At 42.2% G+C, this 22,350-nt stretch overlaps 1 protein-coding gene across 5 annotated transcripts in view; it reads left to right on the forward strand.

The window, feature by feature from the left end:
• Ccdc141 (coiled-coil domain containing 141) overlaps positions 1–22,350 on the forward strand; it is a 163,832-nt gene that overhangs the window by 89,075 nt on the left and 52,407 nt on the right. For all 5 annotated transcript variants that reach the window (XM_060390407.1, XM_060390409.1, XM_060390408.1 and 2 more), the window contains one exon: positions 7,413–7,585. In XM_060390407.1, the coding sequence (XP_060246390.1) occupies positions 7,413–7,585 (173 nt within the window). The remainder of the gene's footprint in view (positions 1–7,412; positions 7,586–22,350) is intronic.

Genomic DNA, 22,350 nt, shown 5'->3' on the forward strand with positions numbered 1-22,350 from the left:
GTGGCCCATCTACTTAACTTTCCCCGGCACCTGGCATCTTTATTTATAAACTAGAAATCCTAGTTCTGTGTCCTTGCAGGATGGCCAGACCATCTAAACGAGGTGATCCATAGCCTGTGCTGCATAGCTACGCACTTAGTGAGTGTCAGCCATTGTTCTGCCATTCCAAGTGCATTTCCTATTGCATTCCTATTCCTCTCTAATGTGGCAGATCTTATGTTCAGAACGTAGGTGGGTCCATGGTCTGTAGATATCGCTGGATAATTCTTGGAGGGATGAAAACAGATATGATTCATATATTATGACCCACATTAATAGTACAAAGATCATCCTAAAATCACTGAAGTCAATTAAGATAAAGGAAAAACATAATGAAAAGATCTGAGATACCTAAAGTTCTACTTACTGAGTCTCATTCCATTTTTCTACTTACTGAGGTAGATTTGCCTCAGGAACACTAAGGTGTTAGCTTGTAAACTTCCTTCATCCTCTTATTAATAAAATGCTGTTGATACATTCATTCAATTTAAAGCTTCTTTTCCAGTTTTCAGCTTGTGAGGAAAACCTGCTGAGCAGCAAATGGCTTTCCACACAGCTTAATAGGACCACTCATCTACCCTGAGACTGGAAGGCATACGGGTGAGGCAGCAAAACCACTCTGAGAAGGGAGGAACCCATGGAGGCAGGGGAAAAGTGGGAATAGAAGACCTGAATCAATCCACCTTTGCCGGCTCTCGACCTTCGAGGGTTGCAAGCTGGCCATGTCCTGCACATCAGTTCACCAGCCTGAGCCACAGCAGTTGTCTTAGGTGGTGCTTGAGGAAGGAGAGTGAAGATGTGGGTCGTTATATAAACAGCCCAGAGGAAATCTGACTCTCCAAAGGTGGTGGAGTCAAGAGGCTCTGGTCCAAAGCTGTTTTGTGTCCGGTTGTTTTCCAGGGGTGTGTCATTTTCTAACAACGACTCTTTCTACATTTATTACTCAAAAATCTAATGCTCTTATTTATCAGTGCCTTTTGAACCAGCGTGGCAGCAGAATTATGCTGGATGACTCAGGGTTCTTAAATCATGGAGTCTTTCTAGATATTTAAAAAGAATAAAACATGCCATCCTCTGATACCATCTATGTTTGATTTGTGCAGTCGACCTTGGATCTGCACTTAACAAAGTGAACAGGAAAGGTTTTTATTGGCCCCTTTAAGAACAAAAGCCAAGCGGTTCCTTAATCTTTTCCAAATTAGGGCCCAGAGGAGCTGGCCTGTCTCCTCCTTATGTGGGGGGACTGAGTGGTACCGTATTGAGATGGTCCGAACGACTAGGACCCAGCAGGAGAAATGCATACCGTCCTTGCACTCTTATCTTTTCCTCCCAGTCTAGCCATAAATGTTTATTCACCCTGGACATAGAAGGCTTGACGAAGCGTGGGCCCGTGATAAGAAAAGCCGAGGGGAGGAACCTTTAATTCCAGTAGAGTCTGTGTGAGGCTCACAGTGCACTTATTGCCAGGAAGCCTTTCTGTACTGTGTCTTTGACAAAGACTTCCAGTATATCAAGCTCCCTATGGAGAGGGTACACAGAAAAGCAGTCCGTTCTATTCTGGGATAAGAGCAAGGACTTTTAGCTCATTCCTGGAATTAGCACATGGATTCCGCATCAAATTTTACAGGGGAATGAGAGAAAGGAATTTTGCATATAGTTCAGTCAGCAGTATTATAACTCTGAAAGAAGAATTCTTTTAAAGCCCAGAGGATTAGCTCTTAGTTTTGTGTCTACAGAACTATCCCAGTGATGCTGAAACCTAAGTTGGTTTCTGTCAGCCTGATGCAAACTAGAGTCATCTGGGAAGAGGAAAGCTCGGTGGAGGAACAGCCTCCATCAAACTGGCCCGTCGGCATGTCTGTGGAGCATGTAGTATCTTGATTAATGGCACTGCGGGTAGTGCCATCCCTAGGTAGGTGATCCCGGGTTGGATATCAAGGCAAGCAGTAGCTGTGTTCCTCCATGGTCTCTGCTTCAGTTCCTGCCTCCTGCTCTGGCTTCCCTCAATGACAGACTTTGATCCCTAAGATGCCATTAGCCCTTTCCGCAAGACTTTGCTTTTGGTCTTGGTATTTTATTGCAACAACAAAAAGCCAAGTAAAACAGTAAGTAATGAACTCCTTTGTGGAATCCCTCTCACCTTATAGGTGTCCTGCACATTTTTTGGGTTAAGCTAATGAAAGAAGGAAACCTGATGTCTCTTTTATAGTGCCATGGTTTTATTATTTGCTTTTGTATGTAGAGAAAATCATGAAATATATCCCTAACATTTAGTCTACTTTAGAATAGACTGTGGAAGAAAATCTGGCTCATTTGATTCCAAGTTAACGAGTTTGGCTTTTGATATATGGCCCTTATTTCTAGAGCATGTTTGGCCCTTCAGTCTATCTTCATCCTTTTAGGAAGTCAGACCTTTATTATAGCATCATGACTAAGGGATGGTGACATTGCACACGCATCCAACAGCCTTGCAGTTTTAGTTTCTTTCTCCTGTGAAGGGGGGACCATAGCTGAGGTCTGAGAGAGGCAACTGCTTGGACAGGGTCATTGGGGAAGCCCCATTGGATCAAAGTCAGGCAACAGCTAGCTGTGCCCTTCTAGGAGATTATTTTTAAAGATGCGTTTGATTGATGAAGATTTAGAACAGCAGCAAACAGTGTCTGAGTACCACCTCTGCCCTCATTCTTAGTTACTTTCATTATTTTTTTTAATTTTCAAAACAACAATAATCATGGCATGGTCTGTTATTAAAACAGAATGGAGTTAGATTTGTAAACAAGAAAAGGTACTTTGAATTCTCTATCCCTCCTCTACTCATAAGAGACTGAAAACATCTTATTAAAGGAAAAAAAAAAAAGACCACATCCTGACATTTACATGTAGACTTTAAGGAATTAAGGAAATCTAAGGTAATTTTAGCTATCAGAAGTTTACTTTAGGCATTGACTTTAAATCTTGTCCCTCAATTAACAAGAGGCACCATTTTATCCTAAATGAGCAACCCCAAATTTAAAATACACAGTGAGATTCTAGAAACAGTGCTTGTTCCTCAGTGATGCTTCAGTAAGCTATGGAAGGACCCAGAAGGTCATCATAAAACCATATTTAGTAATATCAGCACATTGCTGTGCTTTGCTCTGTCTGCAAGTGAAAGAGAAACATGGTCAGGTAAGAAAGGGCTCTAGCTCACGTGGCTAGAAAGAGCAAATGTGGAAGATATGAGGACATTGGAAGGAGAGGAGAATCTCAACATAGAAGATCGTTTGAGGAATTTCTGTAGATTCCAGTTCTATTCAGTTTGAATTTGGCCATTCACACTGCTTCCCTAAGACAGTGGCTGAACTCAGAGGACATGTTGTATCCTTTCTCAACCCCACTGCTGAAGCTGAAATTGTCTTCAGTGAGAATCAACTCAGGCCCACTTCTCTGCCTCCCTCAGGTCTCTACTAGCCCTGTCTAATGAAAAGTTATATTTGGGGAAGCTTTTTTTTTCATTTTTTAAAATATTAGTTACAGTTTGTTAACCTTATATCTCTGCTGTACCCTGCTCTCTCATTCCCTCCCAACCCTACCCTCCCTCCCTCATCTCTTCCCTGCCCCTTTCCAAGTCCACTGATAGGGGAGGACCTCCTCCCCTTTCTTTTGATTGGGGAGCTTTTTTTAAAACCACCCATTTTATTTCCCCAATAGATGACACAGAGACTTATTAGATTTTTAAGTAAGCTTTAGGATCAATGACTGGGCAGGCATCTATTTATACTAATCCTCTGTGCTAGTCTTGCTATTTCCCAGCCACACTCTCTGATCTACTTTCTATATTGGTCCTGTCAGAGCTGTTTCTGTTCCATCATCTTAGTTCTTAATCACCACATCTTTTCTCTACCTCTTCCTTTTTCCTCCCCTGTGGTCTCTACCTGGGACCCCAAACCTGGAAATGGAAGTTCTGCCTACCTATCTCTTCTGCCCAGCTATTGGCTGTCAGCAACTTTATTAACCAATCAGAGCCATTGGGGAGCAAAGTTTATACAATATTGATCAATGTATGTGGCAGTGCCCTTGTCCATATTGCAATAATATTTTGGGGCCCAGAATTTAGCAACTGGAATACACATAGCACCAGACCAAGCCCCCAAACACCTGTTCTTGTCTCTGATGTCTGAGGTCTGGAATTCTCCCTGACCATCTTATGTGGGGGTATTCCTACTCCATTCTCATGGGCTCCTGCCAAACTTAGTGGATTCACACTTAGCAATATAGGAAGGCCAGACTTCAAGGCTTCTCTTGACCCACCTAGTGTTCCATGGTCCTGGGAACATTTTGAAATATAACTGTTTTTGTTGTTGTTGTTTGTTTTGTTTTGTTTTGGAGTGGTATGGGACATTCTGTAGGGTGTTTTCCTTCAAGAGTGCTGAGGGGAAAAGTAATCTCATGGTGTTCAGCTTTTTTTTGGCTTAGTTTACTCATCTTCTCTCTAGGCCAAAGGTAAAATGTGGACTAGCAGGAAACCTACAAAGACTGCATTCTGCCTTACCTTTCTAAAAAAATTACAATACTCCCTTATTCTCCGTATGTTATCTTGTATAGCTTTTAGTTTGATTACTTGTAGATTGTTTGCATAGTGTGTGCGGTGTGTGTGTGTGTGTCTATGTATGTGTGTGCACATAAACACAAATGCATGTGTCTGTCCAGAAGAGGATGCAGTGTTCCCTCAAGCTAGAGTTGCAGAAGGTTGTAAGCCACCCAGTGTGGGTTCTGAAAACAAACCTTGGGTCTTCAGTAAGAAGACACTCTTGACTGCTGAGACATCCCTCTAGCCCAATGCTTCCATATCTTAATGTCACCTTAGCCTCAATAGCCAATGAACAGCTCCTTTGTATCCCATGTTAATTTTTTAAACTTCATCTGCTATGTTGGACAGTCAATCTGTCTGCCAGTGCAGAAACATTAAAAATTTCCCCCTTTCCATTGTGTACATATACCACAATTTCTGATTCCATTCTTCAGTTGAGGATTGAATTAGGTTAGAACCTGGGTTGTTTCCAGATTCTAGCTATTATGAATAAAGCTGCTATGATCATGGTTGAACAAATGTCCTTGGTTGTGTATTTGAGCATCTTTTGGATATATGCCTAGAAGTGGTATAGTTGGATCTTGAGGAAGCACTATCCTGATTGTCTGAGAAAGCGCCAGATTGATTTCCAAAGTGGCTGTACATTCCCACCAGCAGTGGAAGAGGGTTCCCCTTTCTCCACAACCTCTCCAGCACGTGTTGTCACTTGAGTTTTTGATCTAAGCCATTCTGATGGGTATAAGGTAAAATCTCAGGGTCATTTTGATTTGCATTTCCCTGATGACTAAGGATGCTGAGCATTTCTTTAGGTGTTTCTCTGCCATTCGATATTCTTCTATAGAGAATTCTGTTTAGCTCTGTACCCCATTTTTTAATGGGATTACTTGACTTGTTGCTTTACTACTCAGCAATTAAAAACAAGGAAATTTGCAGGCAAATGGTGGGATCTAGAAAAGATCGTCCTGATTGAGGTATCCCAGAAGCAGAAAGAGGCACAGGGTATATACTCACTTATAAGTGGATATTAGAATTAGACATATAGTATAGGCTAAACATACTAAAATCTGTACACCTAAGGAAGCTAAGCAAGAAAGAGGACCCTGGGTAAGATGATCAATCCTCACTCAAAAAGGCAAATAGGATGGACACCAGAAGAGGGAGAAAACAGGGAACAGGACAGGAGCCTACCACAGAGGGCTCCTGAAAAACTCTACCCATCTGGATATCAAAGCAGAGGCTGAGACTCATAGCCAAACTTTGGGCAGAGTGCAGGGAATCTTATGAAAGTAGGGGAAGATAGAAAGATCTGGAGGGGCAGGAGCTCCACAAGGAGAGCAAGAGAACCTGGGCTCAGAGGTCTTTTCTGAGACTGATATTTCAACCCAGGACCATGCAAAGAGAAAACCTAGAATCCTTGCACAGATGTAGCCCATGGCAGCTCAGTGTCCAAGTGGGTACCCTAGTAAAGGGAACAGGGACTGTCTCTGACATGAACTCAATGGCTGGCTCTTTGATCACCTTCCCCTGAGGGGGGAGCAGCCTTACCAGGCCACAGAGGAAGACAATGCAGCCAGTTCTGATGAGACCTGATAGGCTAGGATCAGACGGAAGGGTAGGAGGACCTTCCCTATCAGTGGACTTGGAGAAGGACATGGGAGGAGAAGAGGGAGGGAGGGTGGGGTTGGGAAAGATGGAAGGAGGGGACTACAGCTGGAATACAAAGTGAATAAATTTAAAAAAATTTAAAAACTCAAATCTAAAAAAAAAATTTCCCCTTTTTGAGGACTAGGAAGGGGAGTAGGAGGGAAGAGGGAGAGAAGATGGGACCGAGAAGAGACAAGGGAGGGGATACAATTGGGATGTAAAGTGAATAAATTTTTTTTTTAAAAAACTTAACTTTTAAAAATCTTATTTTAAGACAATACCTTGAGCAGAGGTGGCTGGAGAGATGGCTTGGTGGTTAAGATCATTGGCTGCTTTCCCAAAGGACTGGGATTCAGTTCCCAGCACCCACATGACACCCCATAAACATCTGTTGCTCCAGTTCAAAGGAACCCCACAGCCTCTTCTCGTCTCCACAGACACCAAGCACGCAAGTGGTGCACAGATATGCATGCAGGCAACCCCCCCCACACACACAAAACATTTTAAGACGCTTTTCTTTGAAAAGGCTTCATTTTTTCTGTATACTATTATGGAGCATATCTGAAGCTGTTACTTTGATCCCACTCTTGACAGTACCCCAGAACTGAATTGTAATCCTCTCCTGTGGGCTTATAGATGCCTTTGGTAGAACAGGCCAAGGTCACGTTTTAAAAGGCAAAGGGGAAAACAATAGTAGTACTTTCTTGGTTGTCTCTCTCTAGTGCTTAAGGTTCAAAGTACAGCTCATTAGGAAGTTTTCCTTTAATACCTGTTATAGAGATGTTTGGGGCATGAAAGGCTACTGAGTTTTTAATAGCTCATCCATTATATTTGTATGGTATAAAATATGCAAAACCTCAGTCTGACTCTTCGAATTTCACACTGTTTTAGCTATCTGTGTCATACTGATATCTTCTCAATATATGTGATTTTGGTAATTTTACGGCGTTGACATTTTTTTATGTTGAACTAAGCTATAAGTTTCCCTGAGTGGGAGCTGCACAGCTGTTTTCCAAACGAAGGCTTTTGTTGTTGCAATGATTAAACTGCTAGGAGTTGAATGGCCTGGTTCAATCGTGAGTGTTTCCTGTACACATTGATGTAGAGTTGCAAACTAGAGAAGCAGAAAATGAAAGTATGCTTTTTCTTTCCTTGGCAGGCATTTGATGTACTTGGAAAAGTTGAAGCTTACCTTAAGCTCCTTAAATCAGAGGGTTTAAGCCTGCCTGCCTTGGCAGCAAGGCATGAGGAATTACACAGAGAAATTAAAGACTCCACAGCCGACGCTCTGCAAAAGGGACGAACCTTAATCAGCCAAGTAGATTCCTGCCAGTGAGTAAAGTCTGTTTTATCCCCAATGTAGCAAGTTTTTTCACTGATTCCACAACCTGGTAAAAAAAAAATAAGTTGCATGGGGTTTATTTATTTATCTTTTTTTCTGCTTCTGATGTTTGGATGCATTATGATGTGGTTTAAAAGGTTCATTGAATCATGCTCCACAGTGATTCTGAACACAGCATTGCTCACCCAGAAGTGAAGCCATAGCCTGAGCCTGAGGACTTAAAGATGCTAAAGCTTTGCTTCTGTCTATGTCTGAAGGTGGGGGGGAGGGGGCATAAGACAAGGAGGAGCTTTGCTTCCCACATCCTGGCACCTTCACGCTTCTCTCTTTGTCCCTCAGTTCATCAGTCTTCTCCATTGTCCCATTTTTCCTTTCTAGAAAAAAAAAAAAAAGAACTACAAGAATTATCATTTCCTTTTCCTTTTGACCTTGCTATTTCACTGAACAAAACCCAAATAAAAGGTAACTATGGATAATAAAAGCTCACATTTAGTGAGAGCCCGTTGCGTGCCAGGCACTGTGCCCAGGGCTTTAGGGAGAATATCTCATTAATCCACACAGTGACTCTGAAACACATACTAAGGATGTTTTCCTTCTACAGTCAAGGTAACTGGTACAGAGAGTTTAGCAGCGGTTAAGGTACAAACGGGAGCACGCGTCCAGTTTGTGACAGAGACAGCTCTTGGATCTAAGGGCACAGGCTTCAGTGTTCATGCCCTTGGGCAATGTGCCGGGGGATCACTTCAATGAGCATGTTCAGTGGGTGCATCAGGATGAGCTAATCGTTGGCTGGGCAGAAGGAGAGAAAGGAGCTTTGGGGAAGAGAATGAATGCATTTGGGAAGTATGGGGATCTGAAGACAGGAAGGTGGCATAGCAGTTCTTAGAGCAGGCCATCAGCCAGGAAGAAACGAGACAGCACTTCCATTCGAACAGAAAGAGATGAAGTAGGTTTGTACTAACAGGTTGAACCCCAGTTCTCACTTTCTTTATCTACAATATCCTTGAACCTCAAAAATACAATTTGAGGCATGAAGTAGGTGGGATGTGGTGAGTGTGGTCTCGTTCCCTTCAGCCTCCCGCTTGGCTCTCGTAGGGGTGTTCTAATGAGTGACTCTGAAAGTCTAGGCATAGGGAGCATTCTTTCCAGAAAACAGTCTGAACTGGACAGAGACGTTTGACTCGGAGATTTAGGTGGTTGCTATGGGACCATGCAATGCTTAGATTAGAAATTATCCACGGTCTCCCAGCAAGAGCCAAAACCCAGAGGTCATGACAAGAGTGAACTATTCTCCACTGTGGAATAGCTACCAGCAACAGCTGTGGCTGCTTAGCATCTTGACTTAGGTGTTGATCCAGGTGCCAGGAAAGGGTATTTTCCATAGACGAGAGCCCAGCCATACTCCCCCCGGGCCCTCGTGTGCCTGCAGCAGCTGCTTCCTTTCTTTCTCCCGATCCATGTCTATTCCTTGCAAATACCTTGAGCTATGCAGGAGACTGTAAGACACAAGAAACACTTGCTGGATGGTGGTCTGGGTCACATGGTGGCTGAAGGAAGTAGTGAGGCTTGCCATTCTTATAGGGTCTCACAGCCAGGGCCAATGTTATTTTCCTGGTGAAGCTACTCTTTGCTTGTGCTTGTTTTTTTCCTCCAGCCACATGTGAGCAAATGAGGGTACAGCCACAGACCCTGATGTCTGGAGGTCTGGTTTGGGTTGTTTCTTCCTACCTGGTATTCCATCCCACAAATCCAGGGTGTTGGGCTTCTCTAAAGTCTGATCCCTGACTTTCTAAAAATTTTTTTTATATTAATTAGAGTTTATTTACTTTGTATCCCAGCTGTAGCCCCCTCCCTCATTCCCGCCCAATCCCACCCTCCCTCCCTCATCTCCTCCCTGTTCCTCTCTAAGTGCACTGATAGGGGAGGTCCTTCTCCCCTTCCATCTGACCCTAGCTTATCAGGTCTCATCAGGACTGGCTGTAATGTCCTCCTCTGTGCCCTAGTAAGGCTCCTCCTCCCTCAGGGATGGGGAGAGTTCAGAGAGCCAGCCACTGAGACAGTCCCTGTTCCCCTTACTAGGGAAACCCACTTGGATATTGAGTTGCCATGGGCTACGTCTGAGCAGGGCTTGTAGGTTATATCCAAACATGGTTTTTGGTTGGAGAATCAGTCTCAGAAAAGACTCCTGTGCCCAGATATATTTGGTCTTTTTGGAGCTCCTGTCTTCTCCAGGTCTTACTAACTCCCCCTTCTTTTATATGATTCCCTGCACTCTGCCCAAGGTTTGAAAAAGTGTCCTTTCAGCACCACCATCTTGGATCCACTCTCCCTGTCCAAGGTTTGGTTATGAGTCTCAGCATCTGTTTTGATACACTGCTAGGTAGAGTCTTTCAGAGGCCCTCTATGGTTGGCTCCTGTCCTGTTTCTTGTTTTCTCCTACTTCCAATGTCCATCCTATTTGTCTTTCTAAGTGAGGATTGATCATCTTACCCCGGGTCCTCTTTCTTGTTTAGCTTCTTTAAGTGTACACATTTTAGTATGTTTATGCTATCTTTTAGGTCTAGTATCCACTTATAAGTGATTATATACCATGTGTGTTTTTCTGCTTCTGGGATACCTCACTCAGGACAATCTTTTCTAGATCCCACCATTTGCCTACAAATGTCATGATTTCCTTGTTTTTAATTGCTGAGTAGTATTTCATTGTGTAAATGTACCACAATTTTTGTATCCATTATATGGATACTTGATTTTTGATAAAGAAGCCAAAATCATTCAATGGAAAAAAGACAGCATCTTCAACAAATGGTGCTGGTCCAACTGGATGTCTACATGCAGAAAAATGAAAATAGATCCATATTTATCATCCTGCACAAAATTAAAGTCCAAGTGGATCAAAGACCTCAACATAAAACCAGACACACTAAATCAGTTAGAAGAAAAATGGGGAAAAATCTAGAACTCATTGGCACTTCCTAAACAGAACACCAAGAGCACAGGCTCTAAGAGCGACAATCAATAAATGGGACCTCATGAAACTGAAAAGCTTATGTAAAGCAAAAGACAATGTCATCAGAACAAAATGACAGTCTACAGACTGGGAAAGGATTTTCACCAACCAACCCTATATCTGACAGAGGACTAATATCCAGGATATATAAAGAACCAAAGAAGTTAAAAAGCAACAAGTCAAGTAATTCAATTAAAAAAATGGGATATGGAGCTAAACAGAGAATATTTGTAGAGCAATATAGAATGGCAGAGAAATGTTCAAGGTCCTTAGCCATCAGGGAGATGCAAATTAAAATGACCCTGAGATTCTACCTTAAACCCCTCAGAATGGCTAAGATCAAAAACTCAAATGATAATACTTGCTGGAGAGGTTGTGGAGAAAGAGGAACCCTCCTCCATTGCTGGTGGGAATGTAAACTTGTGCAACCACTTTGGAAATCAATCTGGCGCTTTCTCAGACAATTAGGAATAGTGCTTCTTCAAGATCCAGCTATACCACACCTAGGCATATATCCAAAATATGCTCAAGTATACAACAAGGACATTTGTTCAACCATGTTTGTAGTAGCCAGAATCCGGAAAACAATCCAGATGTCTCTCAACTGAGCAATGGATCCCTGACTTCTTAATCCTGCGAGAGTTCTGGGCTCTTGGATCACTTCTGAGCCCTGATTTAGAACCTTCCCCTTAAGGTAGGAAGCTGGTACCATCACAGTTTTTGAGTTTTTGCTTTGTTTCTCCAGTTTACACATTTGTCTTTTCCCGGTCAGTTAAGGTACACTGGGAAGTTTAACTCCTGCTTCTTACTCAGAAACTAGTTTTCCAGTTTCAGTCTTCACTCTGAAGAGTTAGAATGGTTTTTACTGGTAAACTTAATCTGCTTTGTTCTCATCTAAAATGCTTTGATTTTGATACCTGAATTTTTGATTGAAGTGCTTTTATTTCATCTTTTTCCTCCCTCTCCCCTCTCTCCTTATTCCCTTCTGTTTCTAGTCATCCATTTTATATGGCTTGCATATTTATTTACTCATTTGTCCAAATCATTTGTCTCCCTTGTTCTTTCTAGTCCTGATTTTTATTCTCACCTCATTTTGCAAAGAGGAATTTATCACGTTGTCTTTTCAGGAGGCAGTTTGGGTCTTAAAAGAAAAACAAGTAATTAGAACCATTGTAAGAAAGTTAAATTAATAGCTAACTAATTTGATTTTTAAAAGAATTAGAGTATGTTTCTGTCAGCATCTCAGAAATGTGAACAAGATATTTGCTTGCCATGAGATTTCATAATCTTACAAATCAATGTCACTTCCATTTTGAAGGAGGAACTGAAAGTTAAAAAAAAATTGTTTCTTGGCAAAGCACATTTTTTATTCAGAAAGTAGATGTGAACTAGAAATCCATTAAAAGCCAAATTACAAATGCATTAGAATCCCAGTTGCAAACCAGGGGACAGCATGTGTGCTGACCTCAATTCCATGTATTCTTTCTGGGACTTGCTCCCCTTTCTTCATCTGATCCATCTCCACATACCTGGGTTCCCAGCAAAGGAAAGAGTAGTTTTCCAAGAAGGAACTTTGTGGCCACAGCCACTCTGGAGTGAAGGTAGAGTTTAGAATCACATCAAGGACAACAAACAGACATTTGAACATGTGAAAATGTCTATAGAGAGTATCACAATGGGTTCCTAGACTTTGAGATAGCATCTGCACCAGCAGGTCACAAGACACCAAGGTTCCTGCTAGCAGACTCTTCCAAAATGGCATGGATCAGAAACTCAAGATTCTATTTCAAGAAGTTTTGCTATGTGCATTCAGAAAGCCAGGGTGATGGTATAACTTTTTATTTATTTGTTTTTGTTTTTTGAGACAGGGTTTCTCTGTGTAATAGCCCTGGCTGTCCTGGACTCTCCTGGACCAGGCTGGCCTCTAACTCACAGAGATTCACCTGCCTCTGTCTCCCAAGTGCTGGGACTAACGGCTTATGCCACCACTCCCAGCCTAATGGTGGGACCTAACTCTCTGAATCTCTTTTCCTCCTCTGTAAAATGGAAATTCCCATCTAACATTTTCAAGTTAAATAACATAACACCATTTCTTGCAGAAAGAAAATGCCCAATACATAATTACTTTAGTTATAAAAATCTATACAAAGAGCTTTCAAAGCAAAATACTAAGAGCCACATACTTGGTTCAAATAATTGCATCAGGGTGAGGCATTCCAAACAGTGGTGCTCATTTACATTAAACAGGAAGGTCATGGTTGAATTAGAGAAGATAAGTACTTCTCTTCAGATATCAAAGGCAGAACTAAGAATTGGAATATCAGCAGGTAGAAATTTCAGAGGCCCTATTATTTAACTTTTTACTGTTAATAATAATAATAAATCTCAGAAGTTTACCTTTGAGTGAAATGAGGACATGACCGCTCCAAGGTTAAGGAGGTTTCTATTGTAGATCTGAGGGAGAGCACAGCCAGAGGCATCTGGAAGAGTCCACAGCCTGGAGAGAAAGTAGTAGACAAAACAAGATTAAATGGAACTGGGCTGTGAGAGGAGAGAGAGAAGGGAGACTAAAGAAGGGAAGAGAGAGGAGCAGGACAGCACATGGCCAGAATGGCAAGGTCATAGGGAGGCCCGTGAGCTGGAGATGCTTAGGGTAGGGAACAGGGTGGGAAGGGCCGAGAGGAGCCACGCGTACTGAGTGAGCCATGAGGCCAGCATGCACTGTGGTGTTCTAATAGGCACCACAGTTAACCATTTGGTCTGAGTTTCCTTTGGACCTGGCAATACTTATCTGAGATAAAGTGGTGTGGATGAATCTGAGATGTTCGCCATTGCTCTTCTGTGAAGAATACAGTCCTAGGACTGTTTTCTGATCCTGGAACTCCAAGCAGCCTCACAGAATAAATAGTCGTAATGTTCACATTTTCTTGCTTCCTCTAAATCTAACCTTCAGTTTAACGGTAATTCTCTATCATTGAGTGTTTTTTTTTTAAATCGTTTTAGATGCTAACATCTGTCATATGAGCAAGAGGCATTGTATTATGATATTTTTGTGTCTGCATGCAGTTATGGCACAAATTACCTGGAATAAAATGTGATGGCAGCCAAATTTAGACTCACAGCAAGGCTGAAAGCCCTTGGCTTCAGGTCCCCTCACCTCCTCCTAGACTTTGATTGGCATCATTCTCAACCAGAGGTGGCCTGCTACCACAGCATTTGGTATTAAGCCCCAGGAAGCTGAGGTAGTTGGAAGCGCGAGGTCTGGAGCTTAAGGGATAGCGATGGGTAAGAGCGAGGGATCTCTGTTCCTTTCTCAGCGTTCATCTCCACCTCAGAGCTCAAAACATAAAACACACAGCAGGACCAGCCTGCTTGGTGAAATACTCTTACCTTTCTTGTCTGCTAAGATTCATTTAAGAGTTTTATGTATATGTGAGCTTCTATTAGCTCAGTTTCTATCGCTGCATAAAAGGTGGTACCACTTTTTATTCTGTCTTATCATGGTGAAATTAAACATATTAGTTACATCCTAGGCGCATATTTTGCTTCTGTGTAACTTTAAGTATCATCTGCTTTGACCCAATAGACCGTGATTTCTTTCATATCAATTCTTCTTTCTCCTTATTGCTCAGAGTTGAGGAAGAACTGTCAGTTAATCAAGATTATGTTTATCCTTCCCCTCAGGTATTGTTTATTTTGGCTACTACCACCATGGTTGATATTACAGATGGTAATGAACTTTGGGCAGAAGTTCATTTGCTCATTTGTTCATTCCAACACCGTGTTCAGTGTTTGGTAAAGTAGGTGATCTCAAGCATCTATTGCGACGTCTGTCCTCAGGCTGTTTGCATTCTGGGGGCAAGAGCCAACCAACAAATCAATCTATAATTGAAAGGTCCCTTTGTAGCAGGAAGTACTGTATGGTATGTGATATAAAGAGGCTGTGTGGCAGGAACTGTTTCAGCCTCTGGGGTCAAAGGGAGGACCGACTAACCAGAGCTATCTACTGTGCAAATCCCTGGGAAGTAAGAGGACCCAACAAAGAAGAGCAGCATTGCATCAGAAAGGGCAGCGCAGCCATAGAAACCATCGCCCTCGATGCAGCCCTTGATGGATTTAACGATCGCCCTCTATGGCGTGCCCGATCCAACACTGTTCCTGTTTTGCAGACTATGACCTGGGGAGCAAAGAGGTTCAACAGCTTGAAGTAGGATGTGTGCACAGCAGTCGGAGGTGGAGGACTGCGTCACTTGTCTGAAGTGTTCTGTTGCACAGCTAGCTGTTAGTCTTTCTGTTTTGACTCAGCTGTCATTGATCGCAAGAAACCTGGTTGCTTCAGGGACCTGGCCTCTCTTTTATTCCAGTATGCCCAAGAGGAATTTCATCTCCCTTGCTAGCTTCAACTCCAGCTTCACCTTTTCTATAGTTCTCTCTCTGAGTTTGTTTTTAAAAGTATTGAGCGAACAGAAAATGGCTATGACCTCAAGGCCAGACAAAGGTACACAAACCTGTCTCAGAATTGCAAGGACCTACTGGCATCCAGTAGGTCACATGAGGGGTCACATGAAGTCAATGAGCTTTAGGAAAAGGGGAGCCATGAGAACAGAGGCTGTTGTGCACAGGACTTCAGAGAAGTCATTCTTCTGAATAACAATAATTCTGACAGGGAGAGCAGAGGAGGCTGAGTGAAGGGCTGGGATTGGAGGAACCACAGGGAAGACTACGTCTCCTCAGGCCAGGACCTCCAGCATGATCACCTACTATGTGATATTTTGTAGCCCTTTGCACTTCCTGTATCTGCCCATTTTGTTTCCTTTTCACTCTGCTATACTAGATCATTCATTCCTTAGTCCTGTCAGTGCTGGATATATCACCTCCCTCACAGGTTGATATTGCCTAGAGAGTTAAACCACCTAAGGAAACTCTCACCTTCCTTTCTCGATAGTTTCCGAATAGGTCACTTGAACTATTCAGGAGCAGGCATGATATGACATCAGAGAGAAGACACATCATAATAAGAATGTATTGTTTTAACCATAAATGGAAAACAAAAACAATGCCAGCCCTCCGAAAATAAAAATAAAGAAAATAAATAGAAACATTTTCTCTTGCCTAGCAGATTTGTTTGTGATTGTATTCTGTAAGAGTTCCACCAAATACTTCAGAATTTAAAAATAACTTGTTGTGGGCCAGAAGTGGCAGCACACACCTTTAATCCCAGCATTCCAGAGGCAGAGGCTGGTGGATCCCTGAGTTTAAGACCAGCCTAGTCTACAAAGTGATTTCCAGGACAGCCAGGGCTATACAGAGAAACCCTGTCCTACCTACCCCACTCCCCACCAAAAAAAAAAAAAAAAAAAAAAGAGGTAACTGGTCTTAATGGAGTTTGAGGATATATTTGGGTAGTAAATGTCACATACTAAAATTTGGGGAATTACAAAGTTGAGTTCTTATGACAGCTTGAACTCAGCTGCTTTTCAAATATTCTCATGTCTATAATAAGCTGTTCTTTTAACTGTAGAGAAAATGGCTAACAAACACTGTCAAGGTTGATGGTTTCTTTTTCATTCTTAGACTCTTAGTATAGAGTATAACGTAAAGTTTGGACTACATTAAAAGAGTATCTATCAATTTATTTTTCGCAAAATATCTACAAGTTAGTCATTCTGATGCAAATGTAATTTCTTATGATGTTGATGATGTGGTGTGAAGCTACCTGAGCCCTATTAGGGGGAAAAAGCTTGGGGAGAGCAGAGACAGCAGAGGGAGGCTGTCTTAAAAGGTCAGAAACTCTGCCCTGTGTGGCTGAGGAAGTTCTCTTAGCTTGGGGAGTTTAGAAAGGAAAGATAGAGAAGGGCATGTGAGTAGACACGCTTCACAGGGAGGTGATCGCCACAGTGCTGGTCAGAATGATGCCAACCTGGAGACGACCCAGTAGTTCCCTTACATAGAAAAGTGTTTGACCAGTTTAAGCATGCCACAGAACAATATAAATCCACATGGAAATGAATTTTGTGAAGACTATGTAATGATAGTCATAAGTAGGTGAAAACAGACCGAAAATTGAATGCATGGCCTAATGCTATGTGTTGGTGGTGGGGAAAATACAAAACAAAACAAAACAAAACAAAAAAAGCAACAAAAAATGTGTTGGAAGGAGATTCATAAAAATGCAGCTTTATACCTTCCTAATGATCTCAAATATGTGTATTTACATGTTTATCTTTTGTTGCGCCATTTTATCTAAACCTACTGTAAGTCATAAGACATTTCGGCCATCATCCTTTTAAATGTTGCTTTCATATGGCTCGTATTTCCCTCTCATAAGAAGGCCATGGGAGTCGATCAGTCAGTAGCAGGCTGTCTTTGTGCTGCTGTATCTTGCAAAGGAAGCCCCTGTTCCTTTCCTGCATTGTATTGTGTTCTCAGTGACTTCCTGGCTGGCTTTCTCTTTTGTTAGCTGAAATTTTCCTTTAATTTTTTTTTTCAAATTTCTTACACAAGTACTGTATCTTCTTCATGTCCACTCTTTCCACTTCTCTCAGTTCCTCCCTTGTTCCCCACCACTGCCTCTCAAGTTCATGACCTCTTCTATGATTATTACTGTTACATGTGTATATACATTACACGTGTGTACACATATACAGATAGACAGAGATTCATACATACATACAACCTACCTACACCGCTCAGTGCTGCTCATACGCACACGTGTTTAGGTCTGACCACTCGGGACTGTATAACCCATGACGAAGAAAGCACCTTCTCCCTCTCTCAGCAGCCATGGGTCGCCAACAGCTTTTCATCTAGAGGTAGGGTGTGTGTTTCAGGGTCTCTTGTTCCTTCATTTTGAGGGTTGCTTTTTCCCTGTCTCTGGTTTTACATTTGTTTATTTCAGGGTCACTTGCTTTGTTTGAGCTGGAGAGCATTTTTCTGCTGATGGCTGAGGGTCTTAGCCTTGCCTCACTCATTTGGAGCATGACTATGCTCTTGCCTGATGGGGTGGCATTTGTTCTTTGGCATTTGATTTCTTTGTTCTCCCCTCATTGCTCCTTCATTCTTACCAGCTTTGTAATGATATCTTCTGGGATTCTCAGTACTCCCAGTCCAGAATCAGTCTTCTGGGGTCGGATCAGAGTCACATGACCTCTCCTGAAGGATTTGTGACCCTTGGAAGAATGACCAGAAAGGTAGCAGATGGTTGGTAAAATGCCTGACTGTCCTGCTCTGACTTCATAGCCTGGTGGTTATTGGGTACAGTATTTTTCAATCCCCTTTTACAAAAAGGAATAATGTCATCTCCATGTGTGAGTTCATTTAGAATCCAGCTATGGCGTTCTTCTCACGAGACACATATGTTGGTCCCTATAGCCTTGCAGGAATTAGTCCTTCACCCATTCGGACCAGAACTTAGGCGCCTGTAACTTGAGCCTCGCTCACCGCTTACTTTCTTACTTTCCGGGTATCCATTATCATGCACCTACAAAATGTGTGTGTGTGACATGCTTCATGAATGTGCAAAACATATAAAAAAAATCAGCAAAAATAAGCATGCTTTTCACATTTGCAGTCCAAGCAGCACTTTTTCAAAGCAAGGATAAAAAGGAGACAGTGTTGGTCTCTTCTAAAATGAAGGGAGTCACACACAAGAAAGGACAAGTCTCTGTTAAAAGGAGCAGCAAGCTGAGGATAGGAGGATCCCCCTGACCCCATCTTCCAAGTATCATTTGCCATAAACGGGAAGAAAGTTCTGGTCAGCTGATCCCTTCCTCAGAGACAGAGTAAGCTGTCAAGTGCTCACCATCTGGTTCCGCTCCTAATCCAGATGGGCTGCCAATAGTAATTTATGAAAGGGTTGAAAGCGACTTGCCACGCTTCAGCATGAATCATTAGGATGCATTAACTTTGGGATTTTCTCCCCTCCCCCAGCCTCTGCTTGTGACAGATGCTGAGAAAGGGTGAGTGCTTTCCTACAGTAAACACAACAGTCTATTCAAGAAGCAAAAGTCAATATGTCTCTCTTTTCTGAAGAAAACAAACAAACATTCCCTTCTTTCCCTCGTCTGACTTAGTGAATACAGGATAAAATGCCCCATGATGCAACTTCTGACAAATGTCTGAAGAAGACTTCTCAATCTGGCATGTCTGAATGCCAAAGCCAGCATCAGAAATAATCTGACATGTGCCTCATGCTCATACTGCTGACAGGCACCAAAAAATCTATTCGCCCAGAGAAAATCCAAAGGTCAATCAATATTTCCAGTACAATCAGGAGGCACAGATGATTAGCCCATTGGCCATCCTTGTCTCTTCCCCATCAGATGTGCAAAGGCAGTGTGCCTTACAGTGGGAACAGAATAACAGGGCACCGTGATTTGCTTCAATCAGATTTCTTTTAGTCGCCATCAACCCACGCTCCACTATTAGTTGAATACGGCTGTAATGTCATAGCACTTGTTCCTTGTGAATGACAAAATTCTTTTCACTTTTCTTCAGCTCATGTGAGAAGAGCTAGCAAATTGGGGAATAACAGTTTATCCTTTGTTCAAGCCATTTACTATTAAGGCACTGGAAAAAAAAAAACTTTCCTGTGTGTGCTACCCATGTTTGAAAGGATTGGAAATAAGAGACTGGAATTAGCATGGGAAGTTCTAAATGAAAATGATGGCAGCTGGGCTGGCTATAATCTTCAGATCAGGGCTTGTTAAGGAAACCTAAAAGCAGGGTAGCCCTGGGATTAGGAAGGGGGTAGACGCTACCATTACATTCTTACTGGGAATGAGAGATGGGAGAGATAAGCATCCAGTCAGGGAAGGTGATCTGTTGAGGACACAGAGAAGAAAAGGGCTGGCTTGGGAAAGCAGGGCAATTGGCAGCTTCCCCAGCCAAGGAGGGAGTGCGCTGCAGACAGAAGTGGGACAGAACTGACAATCATTCTCATCAGAGCAAGGTGACTCTGAGTGTATCATAAAGCTTTATTAGAGGAGGGAAGAGGATATTGAACCAAACTATTTAGTTCACTATCCGTGAACTAAACTGTAAGTCCTAACACACCAAAGAAGAAAGTGGGCATCTTAGACAGCCAGGTCAATCTATTTGTATGCAAGTCATCAGCAGTCTGCAAGTGGCATAAAGTATAGCCATTGATCCACAAGCCATAGGATACGATTACTATGACATTTAAGAAATTCTGATTTCAGGATAACTTGTTTTTTCTTTAAAATTTTTTGTACAATTTCATACATTGTATATTGAATTTTGGTCATTTTTACCATCATTACCCTCTCTCATCTCTCTTCTTCCCTGACTCAAACCTCGTTTTTCCTACAAGCCCCTCTTCTACTCTGGTTTTGCTTGTTTGTTTGTTTTGTGTGTGTGTGTGACCCAGTGAATATAGTTATGGCTGTTTGCGTGAGTACTAGTAGCAAGTCATCTACCAGAACATGGGCCACATACTAGGCTATATCACCAAATAAAATGATAACACCTCCCCCAGAACTCTGCATCTATTCAGTGAGAGGTGAGGCCTTATAATCTCTCCATCCCTTGCCTGAGGAAATGGTGATGGCCGAACCTTCTGTAGGTTTTGTGCAGCTGACCACAGCTGCATGGAGTTTATCAGTGCAACAGTCCTGCAAAGTCGCTGTTTCCCGGCACCCCTCTCCATCCTCCTGCCCTTACGTTCCTTCTACACCATCTTTGTGCTTTGAGCCTTGGACGGGCCAGTGTCCCATTTAGGGTCAATCATGCCACAGTCAGTTATTCTTTGTACTTGAACCATGGATGAGTCTTTCCACAGACTCGTGCCTATGGCCAAGGGAAGACTCTCTGAGGGAGGCCGAGAGCAGCACTGATCCACGAGTATGAATGTAAGCATGTAAGTGTTCAGAATTCAGTTTGACGGCATGTCCATTTGACAAGAGACTATCACTTTCCCAATCAGAAAGTGGTTGGTTACTAATGTTATAGCCATTTCACTATTATACCAGTGGGCATATCTTGATATTTTTAATATGGCTACTCTGCATATATATATATGTATATATATATTACCCTTTAAATTTATGTGTTCTTTTTCTTTAAACGTTGATCAGACCATATTTTATTGAGCTTTAACATGCCATTACTTGGTCTAGAGATGCAGTCCAGTGGGTAGAGCGCTTGCCTGGACTGTACAAAGCCCTGAGTTTGATCCCCGGCATCATGTTACCACTATGTTACCATCATGTTACCCAGGCACGATGTGTCCCTAATCTCAGCACTCAGGAGATAGAGACAGAGGGACCAAGAGTTCAAGGTCCCCAGGCTGCAGAGAAAGTAGATAGTTTCAGGCTCAGAGAGTTGGAACTCTGTCTTGGACTTTTTAAAACCAAGTACCATGTATGGAGCTAACCTAGAACCCCTGCACAGATGTAGCCCATGGCAGTTTAGTGTCCAAGTGGGTTACATAGTAATGTGAAGAGGGACTGCCTCTGACATAATCTGATTGGCCTGCTCTTTGAGCACCTCCCCCTGAGGGGGGAGCAGCCTTACCATGCCACAGAAGATGACAATGCAGCCAGTCCTGATGAGATCTGATAGACTAAGATCAGAAGGAAGGAGAGGAGGACCTCCCCTATCAGTGGACTTGGGGAGGGGCATGCATGAGGAAGGGGGAGGTGAGGAGGGAGGGGTTTATGGGAGGATACAAAGTGAATAAAGTGTAAATGATAAAAAAAAAGTATTACTCTCCCAGTTATTAATCCTTGTAGCTCAGCTTAAAGGATTAAGGAGTAAGTAAGTAAGGTACCAGCCTTACCCTTAAGGAATTTACAGTACAATACATACAGTACCTGATAAGAAAAAAAAAATGAATCCCCTAGGTGATTAAAAAAAAATCAGAAACGAACAGATCCTATTTTATTTGGTTTTGATTCATCAAAATTAAGATATAGTTTTGCAAAAGGTGCTATTTTTACTGAAGAAATGATTGATTTTGGTTTTGTTTTCTTATTTTGTCTTCTTTGTGCTGGAGGGACCTTCAAGATACACAGTTTGAATAAGGTATTATGTCCCTCTAGTGGCCACTTTTCAGACTATATGAATACACAGCATTTAACTAGAGTAAGCAACCAATATCAAAAGAGCATGTCAACCAGGTCAATCTGTTTGTATGCAAGTCAGCAGCAGTCAATAAAGGAAATCCAGGGATGGGAGGAAATACTTCACTATGACCTATGTCAAATGCTCCATACTCAGAAAAAGTGCAAGAAAAAGAAAGAAAAAAGAATTGACTATAAGATGAGATATCCAGATTTAAATCTTGCTTCTGCCATTCTGTGACTGGCAAGGTATGAAAAAAAAAATTAAAATAAGATGAAGAGCAATTTAGAAAGACACTGAATGTTGACTCCATACAACTAAGAGAGAGAGACAGAGAGACAGAGAGACAGAGAGTTGTATGGAATCAACATTGACTCTCTCTCAAAGCTGGCTGGGAACCAAAGAATACTGTGAATAGTATCTTTCTTTGCTTAACTTATTTACTGACAACTGCTGTCCCCTAGGGAGTAGCCTTTTCAAAAATTGTAGTTGTTTTCCAGTTACCTTCATGGAGACCTCTATCCTAAGAGTGAGTAATAACAAATATCTAACTGTAATGGGTGCAGGGTGCATGCTGGGGTTGGGGGTAAGGAGCTTCCTGGTGACCCAGAAGTAAAAGTGAACATCCTTCATCTTGGTTGGCACAGCTCTCTTTTCAAATTC

The sequence above is a fragment of the Meriones unguiculatus genome, chromosome 8, assembly GCF_030254825.1.
Source record: "Meriones unguiculatus strain TT.TT164.6M chromosome 8, Bangor_MerUng_6.1, whole genome shotgun sequence".
In the NCBI taxonomy this organism is placed as follows: Eukaryota; Metazoa; Chordata; class Mammalia; order Rodentia; family Muridae; genus Meriones; species Meriones unguiculatus.